This window comes from Anguilla anguilla, chromosome 17 (genome assembly GCF_013347855.1).
Source record: "Anguilla anguilla isolate fAngAng1 chromosome 17, fAngAng1.pri, whole genome shotgun sequence".
In the NCBI taxonomy this organism is placed as follows: Eukaryota; Metazoa; Chordata; class Actinopteri; order Anguilliformes; family Anguillidae; genus Anguilla; species Anguilla anguilla.
Window position 1 is genome coordinate 6,282,872 of NC_049217.1, and position 11,359 is coordinate 6,294,230.

Consider the following 11,359-nt stretch of genomic DNA (forward strand, 5'->3'; position numbering starts at 1 on the left):
CTCCTTTTAATAGGCTTGAAGAGGTTAACACACAGAACACTGCACACATAACTCCGCACACAGAATCCCCTGCACACTGCCACACCAGGGAAAAGACTGCTTCCTGGACCTCACGAACCACAAGCTTCCGGCCTTTTCCGAGGTCATCCCCCAAGACCTACAGTCATAATTGTGTAGGGTATGACATAACAAGAGCTTTACGGATGGCCCAGAAACGGCATTACAGCACAACAGTGTTGTGAATGAAATGCGGAAACAGCCATGGGAGTCTGCCACTGAAAGAGAACCGGAATGAATAAATGCGGGTAGCCTCAGGCTTCACGACCATCCACAGGACCAGCTAATCCTCTGGCTTATGAAATATATCATGGCCTTTATTATTTTTATTTTTAACACACATCGGAACTTCCCATCTGGCACATCTAGCACTGCTCTAGCTCTATGCACTGTCAATGTTTCATAACCCAAAAACTAATAAAGTTGGGTTCAAAGGCCCACATGAATGAACCAAAAGGAACAGAAAAGCAGTTTAATCCTGGCCCTGAGAAATTATATTTCTGATGTTATTGTTGTGTTTATGGAGGAAGTCTCATTCTCCCATGCACCCCAAACCCCCCCCCCCCCCCCCACATCCTTTTCTCCTGTCTCTCCTTTTCTATTCTCTACCCCCCCACACACACACACACACACTCTCACACACACCCAACTCCTCTCCCTCACATCCTTCTCTTCTTTCTCTCCTCTATTCTCTGTCCCTTCACATAACGTCCACTCCCTCCCCAAGACCACTGCTCCTCACAGGACCTGAATACATACACATACACACTCACATATTCACACTCACACACCAACACAGAAATACAGACACATACATCCACACACACTCACACACTAACAAACAGATACACACACACACACACAAAATATACACGTACACACACAAATATACATTTACACACACACACACACACACACATATGCAGTTGGTGTTCCCATATACTGTAAATGCCCTTATGTGAATAACATGGTGGGAATCTCTGGTGTTTATTTGAGTGCCTTAAGATCCATCGAACCCCTACTGTTTGATGGAGTGCAGAAAGCAGCACTCCACTTCATAGGGCTGCCAAACTTTTCCCATTTGCTGAAATATGTGGACTGCCCTCGTGCAACAAAATATATTGCAATGTATTTTAAAATATACTGTAATACACTGAATGATATATAGAGGTATATATCAATACAGTATATAGAGGTACAAATATGTTTAACAAACCATATAAAAATATTGCCATTTTTGCATAATACATTCAGTTGGTATATATCCCAACGAAGCGATTAGTATGTGAAGTTAAAAAACACAAACACAAACAGTCACACACACACACATTCACACTCACACACACTTACAAGCACACACACACACACATTCACACACACACGCACACACACACTCTCTCTCTCTCTCGCTCTCACACACACACACACACTCACACACACACACACTGCTCCTCCACACGACAGACAGCGAGGGACGTGGAGACGATGGGGGGGGGGGGGGGGGGGGGGCGGCGGTGGCTGCAGCGGGCGTTGGGGAGGGGAGGGGAGGGGATTCGGGGGGGGCAGTCGCGGCCCAGCGCAGCAGCAGCAGCAGCAGGTGGCGTCCGCCCGCAGTCTGCTCGGGACGTGGGAGCTACGGACGCGCGGCTCCTACCCGACTGCCATGCGCGCGCGCGAGACCAGAGCCGCGAGCGAGGAGCCGCACCGCACGCTTTCTCTGCCGCCTCACAGCACGGACGCCGAAGCTGATTAGCGCTGCACTCACACCCACGGGTCTCACGCCGGCCGCAGAAAAGCACGCGGAGCGAGGCTGTGCTCCGGGCTGCTCTCAGGTACTACCGCAAGGGAACTTCACTCGTAACTCAGGGGTTGCAGGATCAAATCCCGAATTCCGGGGGCACGGCTCTGCTTAACCTGAAAGACTTTGGTTTGGTATCCCGGCGTATCAAGAGAACTTGAGCAGGTAAGATGTTCCTGTACACTTCAGAGTTCGTTCTGCTGCTGCTGTCCGCGGTAGAATTCTACTTAACCAGAAATACTTTGGTATGGTATCTGTCAAAAGACAAAGTGCGCAAAACTGTGTAAAAAAAGAGTAAAATAAGTCTAAGCTGTGCTGTGTTGTTCGGGTGAGATTAGCAAATAAAGAATAATGTTACAGGATTTTTAAGGACTTTTTGGCAAAGTGTATGTTTTATAAAGGCAAAGCGTATCTGTAATAAATTCAAACTAATGAAAATGACAGGAAAGATAATTGCAGAGTTTCATTTAGTTTGATAGATCATAAACATAAAAAAGTTTTCTTGTTGATGTTTGTAGCTAATCGTGGGCTGACATTCTCACAGAGCCTGGAAAGTTCTCTCACTGGTACCCAAATAATTTCAGCTAAATGTATGTATAGTTAGCCTCTAAAAAAGACCATGAAGCGAAAAGTCAAAATCTGAATCCATTGAATTTGATGTGTATTTAAATGTCAAAAGCACTAAATATATTAGAAAATACTAAATGTATTGTTACATGCATACATGCAATTCCATATGATTCAGCCTACATTTATGTAATATATATTTAAAATGGGTATACATGAAATGTTTCAATATATGAGAGTGGCATGAACTGAAGTTTTTTAGAAAAAAAAAAACATACTTACTTACTTCTATATTATTCATTTTTATATGATTATGTGATTTTGGAGCTCATGTTACCCTGTGTGGAATATATATATATATATATATATATATATATATTTGGGGTGGAGAGAGATGCCACTATTTTATTTGTATCTGTATTTGTTCCACCAACAAAATTATTTATGTACTGAAAAGTTGCTCGGAGGAAAATCTCCTTGGAAGGCTGGTCGGATGCAAATCGGTTATATTTCACGCAGTTGTTGTGTAGCTTTTCCATTCAGTTTGTTCAGCTGGTGTCTGTATTGTTATATCTGCAGAGTTCTAAGCCTATCATTTCTATAATGTCAGTGTCCACAATCATTCATCCCCAGCTTAAAGGCTTTATCGACTTCATCACAATTTCAGTGAATGACTTTCGTGTGATTATATGTGTGAAATTAGTTTTGATAGCGCTTTATTGGGAAATTTGTGTCAAAACACCGGTCATTCAGTTTCTGAATAGTGTGCCGGAGTAGACAGTGACATGTTTTCACCTGGGTAATTGAGAAACTTAGTGCTGAGCCAATCGCATCAAAGGGGCGGGAAGACCTAAATCCGAATGATATCGGCCAAATTCGAATATACACAAACAGGAGACAAATTAAAGGAAAAACCTGAATAAATGAGCGGAGAAACATAACAAATTCTGATAATTCTGTACAGGTGCACTACATGATTTAGACGAATGGGGTTCCATCCCTCCAGTATAGTTGCAGGGACTTGTAGAATCTATGCCAAGGCACATTGAAGCTGTTCTGGTAGCTCGTGGTGGCCCACCACTTTACTAAGACACTTTATGTTGGTTATATATATTTATATATATAATAATTTTTGCATATTTTTCTTGATTTGGCTCTGTACTCACACAATTTTATATTTGTAATCAAACAATGACATGTGGTTAAAATGCAGATACTCCGTTGATTTTGGTAAGCCTAAGGTTTGGAAAATGTCACCCGTCTAATCAGAAACACCTGTAAAGCTATTTGTCCTAAACATTATGGTGCCCTGAAATGGACAGACTATGTATAAAAAGTGCTGTAATTTCTACACGGTGAAACCAAAATGTACAACAATATCCTTTAATAACAGCTGAAAATCTGCACTTTAACCATGTGTGAAAATACATGACTTTGTTCCAGATCTCATGCAGGGCAGTATGCACATATACAGTACATATAGGTGCTGTACTCCAGCACATTGGATCTGAAAGAAAACAATGTATGTGGGGTTAAAAGTGAATATACTCAGCTTTTTGATCCGTGTCAGTGATTCATGTTGGAATGCATTCCATTCCACATGTAGCCCCCCCCCCCCCCCCCCCCCCCCCCCCCCACCATTTTAGGAGATCAAATGTAATGGGGCAATCGTCTCCTCAGCGGTTTCTTGGCTCTGTGTCTTTACATCATTATTTCATGCACAGGAAAGCTAACGACAGTTCTACAGTTCATTCTAGGAGAGGAATTTGCATTCAAAGTCAACGAGGACCAAGTAAGTGTCAATGCCAGTACCGCAGGCCATACTAAGGGTGACAATTCTGGATAAATCGATCAGAGGCATCGCCAAAACGTTGGCTGTGTCTCAACTGTTTGATACATTGTTCGGAAGCAAAAATGCACTGGTGAGCTCAGCAATAGCAAACAACTTGGCAGACCATGGAAGACCACTGTAGTGGATGATCAGATAACTCTTTCAATGAAAGAAAACCCCATTTTTATTTGTTGAACAGATCAACACTCTCCAGGATGTAAGCACCGATGTGTCAAAGAGAAGAGAAAGGAAAAGAGAAGACTACACCAACTTATCCTCAGGCGGTTCACTGCAACGTGCTAACTACTGGTGGGGCTCAAGAATATAATAGTTTGTCTTCTGTATTTTTCATCGGTCTTGTGGAAGATACCAGAAGATACCAAGCATCTGATGATGTCTGTGGGTTGCAGACTTCAGGCAGTCATTGAATGCAAAGGATTTGCAACCAAGGACTAAACACAACTTTTTTTCAGTTTATGTTAATTTATCTTATTAATGTTTCTCCCCTAAAATGGGCAGACTATACAAAAAAAAACATGTTCATTGTTTCATTTACAATCCAATGTGTTGGAATACAGAGCCAAAACAACAAAAATGGCGTCCCTGTCCCAACGCTTTTGTATTCATATACATACTGTTACTTGCAACGTCGTTTTTTTCTTCTTCTTTTAATCATTGATGTGAGTCAGGTGAAAATCAGTTGATACTACAAAAGTGGCCCCTCTCTGCGCTACGTGCTGTAACATTGTTTTTGTTTCGTTTACAAAACTGTGTTTAACGAAAATGTGATTTTAACCAACAATCTCTATGTGCTGCTCAACAAATATTTTTATAACAAAAAAAACAAAAAGTTAAATTCCCAGAGAAATAATATGAAACTATTAAAATCTATCTTTGTTATGCTAATGTAACACTCATGCGTATTCTTCTCATAAATAGCTACGTTGTCATTTCCAAATCCTGGTCGTACATTTTACGAATTTAACTTGCGGAACACAGTATTATGGTGGTACTTAAATTGATATTTTGTGTCATTTTTCAGTACACAGGCCAGATGAAACAAGTATAATTGCATAATAATAACTGGTATTAATTAGAATAAAGAATTCCATTTTAGGTCCTGTCTGCAATTACGTTGTGGATCAATGCGCACATTAAACCTGACATTGTAGAACATCTTATTATATCAAAGTTGCTTTGCATATTAACAAGATTATTCTTGCGCAGTAGCCTAATGGTGCAAAGTTTTCCAGCTTGAATAAAATTGAACGGCTCACTCGCAACGTGATATCAGACACAATTGTCCTATGTCATGTCTGCGACTGAATTTATAGCATTCATTAAGTTGTGTATTACTGTGGAAGGCTACAGTCTTCCTGCAGCGTGTCACATTTCTATGAAATTTCACAGCCAGACATAGGTTATACACTGCGCAAGCCCAAGAGAGTCATCCCACGGATGCTTTTAGCGATAATTAGATTTTATTCCAGTCGGATGAAAATTCACAGTTCTGACCGGATCAACACTTCGTCTGCCTTAATGAATCGATGTTTCTTTCCCAGCGACAGCCCCGCGTTAACAGTCAGCCAGAGGCGCTTTTAGGCCGGCCTGTTGCTCCTCGGGGCTGCCTGAGATGATAGTACTCAGCCATAACAGCTCTTGCCCCCTCTCAGCGACGTGAACGCAGTTCGTTATGAGAATAAAATTTGCGTCCTTTCCATTTCAACTTCTGCGCTCCCCTCAAAACCGCCTTCGGCGCTCGTGACATAAAAGTGCAGGCAAAGTGCATGGTGGGCGATCGTTTTGTAAAAATATATAATTGTCCTGTTATACTTCTCTAACAAAGGTTAAGCTAGTTTCTCATCCTTTAAGCCATTATCTCTGTCAGCCTCTCAATAAAGTTCAAGATCGCTGGTGGATCTTACAGTTATCAGACTCCTGGTACACTTGCTTCTGCAGAGAAATCGATCCCAAGTGAAACCAATAAGCGAGGACCTGCTTCGAGGGTTAAAGGTTATATTTTTTCCAAAAGTATCACTGATAGTGCTCTTGGTCGGCAACTGGAATACTACAAGTTATAAATGCAATATATGCAATTAAAGGACTAACGATGTTACGCCTTCTTGAATTTCAAGTTCATATTTTTATGGCTAAATGTTTGTTACTACATTATGTTTATTGACCATGAGCAACATTTAAAATTATAGGAGAATTATATTTGTGCATAGCCTACGTAACGTCAGCTCTCAAACAAAGTTCACCAGGGGGAACTGGTGTTTAAAGCAAGGAGTGACACTAATTAAAATGTACCTCGGAGGCATGATTGATTATTATTTTCATAATTAATGTCAAGGACTCAATTTACGCCATCCCGTGTTGGAGAGGTCTATAAGTGCTAATTGTAAAATGTTTTTTAAAAAGTATCTGATGGTTGTGTCGTACATTACAATCTTTCATTTATCACATAGCCTGAGAGAAGTTTTTGAAGCGGGACATTCCTTAAATTGATGGGGAATGCGTAGGCACAGAGAATGGTTTAAATTATTTCTCAGAGGACCTCTTAGAATTTTATTTTAATTAACCGATATTTTTATTGAGACAATTAATGTTTGAACGTATTGGTTTGTCACGTATTTCTGATAGAGAAATAATAATATGTTATTTCCTCCGCGCCGGTGCGAAAACAGTGAAAGTACACTGACTGTGGAGGAAGAAGGTCTCGGCTGTCGTGTTTATACAGGCTTGCGTGGGCTCAGACAGCACGTTTCTATCTAATTAATTGTGCATTTTCATGAGTTTTGACTCTCCTGGCCGGCGCACCACCAATCCCACTATCAATATTAATCATATTTACAGACAAGCATGAGGATTTCAAGGGAGCTTTTTCAATGCATCTGTTTAAAATGTCTGCTTTGAATTTTAAACTCCTTCAGAAACCACTTGATGCACTGGGCTCAGTAAATATAAGCAGACGGAAACTGCACTCCCGTCGAAAACACAATTAAGAGAGAGACAGTGAGAGAGAAAGCGCGATTGAGCGAGAGAGAGAGAGATTGAGAGAGAGAGAGAAAGAACACAGCTGAATGCGCACGCAGGACTCGGAGCGCTAATTACGGAGCGCTGCGGCGTCTGCTGCCTAATCCTCTGTGCTGTTGTTGTCTGAAGACGGGCATGTGTAGGCTGCATATTAATGGCAGCAGCGGTGGAGGACCGGGGGCCAACTGGAGCATCTCACCCGAGAAGAGACTACAAACAGATCATCAAAGCAAGTCTAATCTAAGGAAGCCCTTTATCTATAGACTCTGCTTCTTACGTGCAGGCAGGCACGGCGGTGCTGTACTTTACTTTGAAAAAGATCAGCGCTTCAAAACTCCAGTCCTGGAGGACCTGCGTGTCCGCGCTGGTTTGTGTTCCAGCTAATTATTCGTAATTTTCTCAACAGCTGTATACACCAGAGCTGGTTCGCTCCTATATCGGACCACAGCCGAACAAATTCATCAAGGCCGTGCATCCGGTCTGCTGCTGTAGATTTAAATAACCGAGAGCAGATGTTGGCATCGAGTCCCACCAGCAATTGTTCACCCCTGGTGTACATTAATGCAGACGCGATTAGCGCACCGCCTGATTAGGGCTGTAAATTAGATCGCTATAAATACGGGAAGACAGCTGTACCTAATGCTTAAGCCAGTCATGAAACATCGCTGTAGAGATCGGTGTGAATTAGAGCCAATATGGCTGCAGTGGGTAGCACTGTCGCCTCGCAGCAAGAAGGTCCCGGGTTCGAATCTGGCCTGGAGGGCGATGTGTGAATCCGAAGAGTGATGTGCGGAGTTTGCGTGTTCTCCTCGTGACCGTGTGGGTTTCCTCTGGGTACTCCCGCAGTCCAAAAACATGCCGATTGGAGACTCTAAATTGTCCCATAGGCATGAGTGTGTGAACGAGTGGTGTGTGTCCCCTGTAATAGATTGGTGGCCTGTCCAGCGTGTATTCCTGCCTCTCGCCCAGTGCACGCTGGGATAGGCACCCCCCGCGACCCTGCCTAGGGTAAACGGATATAGATAATGGATGGATGGATGGCGTTTAGGGGCTGGTGACAGAAGAGCAGTTTCACGTGCTGAAATCCTCAGCACCGCCTCTGTGTTCTGCCTCGGTGACGATTAAGACAAATAGAATGTGGAACGGGAGCAGAACCTGGCAGAGTAATTTAAACCCAGACGCTCCGCTCGTGACCTTTACTCACATCTAACGACTTCTTTCTCCCCCTCCAGCTCAGGTGTCACGGCGACAGCGTCAGAGAGCCGGGCCGAGGCCAGCTAACATGCACGCGGGCGGCCAGCGCTGGATCCGGAAGGGGCCCAAGACAGACCGTCCGAGAAACGGGAGGAAGATGCTCGACCCCTAAGGACAAAGCCCTTGGAAGCCAGACAGCAGCCGCAGACGATCTCGCCATGGACGCCTTTCTCTGTGGAGGCTTCCGGTCCCGTTCAGTAGAGCACGCGCCCTAGAGCATCATGGGACCGGGCGGGCCTTGAGCAGCGGGCGGACACGCTAACGGACGGGCCGTCGGGATGCGGACGCAGCGCGGGAGGGGCGGCTGAAGGATGTAGCGGGGGGGGGGGGGCCGCGCCAGCAGCTGGGTGTCCCGCGAATTCACGCCGAGACCGCCAACATGGAGACGGGCGCGCCGTTCCCCGTCGAGGTCTACGAGAACGGCACCGACCGGCACAACGCCACCGCCGCCTGCAACGCCACGGCCGACGCCGCCAGGAGCGCGGACGCCTACGCCGTCGGCCTCTTCCTCTCCTGCCTCTACACCATCCTCCTCTTCCCCATCGGCTTCATCGGCAACATCCTCATCCTGGTGGTCAACTTCAACCACCGGGAGAAGATGACCATCCCGGACCTGTACTTCGTCAACCTGGCCGTGGCCGACCTCATCCTGGTGGCCGACTCCCTGATCGAGGTCTTCAACCTGAGCGAGAAGTACTACGACATCGCCGTCCTCTGCACCTTCATGTCCCTCTTCCTCCAGGTCAACATGTACAGCAGCATCTTCTTCCTCACCTGGATGAGCTTCGACCGCTACGTGGCGCTGGCGGGCTCGGTGAGCAGCGGCCCGCCCCGCTCCATGCAGCGGGCCAAGCTCAGCTGCGCCCTCATCTGGGCGGCCTCCATCCTGGCCACCCTGCTGCCCTTCAGCATCGTGCAGACCCAGCACACCGGCGAGGTCCACTTCTGCTTCGCCAACGTCCCGGAGATCCAGTGGCTGGAGGTGACCATCGGCTTCGTGGTGCCCTTCTCGGTCATCGGCCTGTGCTACTCGCTGATCGTGCGCGTCCTCATGCGGGCGCAGAAGCACCGGGGCCTGTGGCCGCGGCGGCAGAAGGCCCTGCGCATGATCGTGGTGGTGGTGCTGGTCTTCTTCATCTGCTGGCTGCCCGAGAACGTCTTCATCAGCATCCAGCTGCTGCAGGGTGCCGGCGACCCCGCCGGCCAGAGCGCCAGCACGCTCTGGCACGACCACCCGCTCGCCGGCCACGTGGTCAACCTGGCCGCCTTCTCCAACAGCTGCCTCAACCCCATCATCTACAGCTTCCTGGGCGAGACCTTCCGGGACAAGCTGCGGCTCTTCCTGAAGAAGAAGGTGGGCTGGCCCGTCATCTACCGCTTCTGCCACCACACGCTGGACCTGCGCATCCCCGACCGCAGCGACGTGTCCGAAGTTTGAGGGGGCCCCTTTCGGGAACCCCGCTGAGGGGCCCCTTCCGAAACCCCGCTGAGGGGCCCTTCGGGAACCCCGCTGAGGGGCCCTTCGGGAACCCCGCTGAGGGGCCCCTTCCGAAACCCCGCTGAGGGGCCCTTCGGGAACCCCGCTGAGGGGCCCCTTTGGGAAACCGCACAGAGGGGCCCTTCGGGAAACTGCGCAGAGGGGCCCTGACGCGCAGACCTCTATCGTGCGGGGTCGAAACCGCACTCAGGAAGAACCGAGGAGGGGAATGGGAGTGGGAGTGGGGGGGGGACGGGGGGGGGGGGCGAAAACAGCCTCAGCCGACCGCGACCGGTCTTAATTGAGATTGGCTTAATCTCCGGCGCGGCTTAAGGAATTAGGCTCTTCGTGAACGGCTGGCCTGCGAGCTGAATGGGACGGAACCGCCGGAGGGACGCCAGGGTTTAACTGTCCTTAGCCGGCGCAGCGGAAGCTAACTGTTTTCTTTTTCTATATTTAAATAATGTCAGAATGAAACTCTTGAGCTGAGCACGTCGTTCTCAGACTAAAAAAAAAACTTTCGGAAAACTGTAGACCGTGGAAAGACAAGGTAGGATAGACAGTTTTGTCTGACTTTCTGCTGTCCTGTGGCTTTGCGGGATTGTTTAGTGAACTGCTTTTACAGGGATCCAAAAACATATCAAGTGGACGTAAGCTAGCTCCTTGCACCAAATACAGGACAGGGAGCTCAGAGACCCTGTGATTGGGGAACAAATCAAAAGCTAACGCAGAACTGGTGGCTATCACAATAACATTGTACTGTACAGGTGACCATGAGCAATGTACTATAAGACAAATCTATTTAAAGATGTACATAGTTATTGCAAAGGTACCCATACATATCTACCAACCTATTTTCAAAACAATAAAACCTGTACCTTTTAAGATATATGATATATAGTACATATATAATTTATTGACAGTATCTGAAAAATACGGGACAAGCCAGGTTCCTCCTGGGTAAAAAAATAACATTGTTTTATTACCTGTTTTATTTTTTCTACTGTCTAACAGTGATTCAACAGAGGTAGTAGCACTGCACTGCACAGACAGTACATTTGGTTGACGTGGACCAAACTTACTGTAATAAACTGTCGGTTTCTTTTTGATTGTCAAACTAAATTTCTGAATCACCAAGTGAATTGGCTGCTGTAGCCATTTATGGTCAGTTAAGCAATGATTCCCTCTGGTCATGATATGAAATTGTTTCTCGTGTTTCTCATTCCGAGTCTGACGTCTCCCAACAGAAACCAAGCTGGAAGAACATCTAGTGTAATTTCTGTGTGTAGCTGTGGAATTGCAAAATGCCACATATAGCTCATCTGAGTGAATCTGGAAT

General features: G+C 46.2%; 1 protein-coding gene across 2 annotated transcripts; it reads left to right on the plus strand.

Moving 5' to 3' along the window:
* The first annotated feature begins 1,688 nt into the window (after nt 1–1,688).
* LOC118217169 (G-protein coupled estrogen receptor 1-like) lies at nt 1,689–9,996 on the plus strand. 2 transcript variants are annotated; one of them, XM_035398992.1, is made up of 2 exons: nt 1,689–2,020; nt 8,522–9,996. In XM_035398992.1, exon 2 carries the CDS (start codon nt 8,923–8,925, stop codon nt 9,979–9,981), a length of 1,059 nt encoding a protein of 352 aa, XP_035254883.1. In that variant the 5' UTR covers nt 1,689–2,020; nt 8,522–8,922; the 3' UTR covers nt 9,982–9,996. The 2 variants fall into 2 exon arrangements, with proteins under 2 accessions (XP_035254883.1, XP_035254884.1); XM_035398993.1 differs by lacking the exon at nt 1,689–2,020 and adding an exon at nt 7,377–7,656.
* Nucleotides 9,997–11,359: the final 1,363 nt, after the last annotated feature.

Coding starts and splice junctions, on each gene's coding strand:
- LOC118217169 (XM_035398992.1), top strand. CDS start 8,923: ATGGAGACGGGCGCGCCGTTCCCCGTCGAGGTCTACGAGAACGGCACC.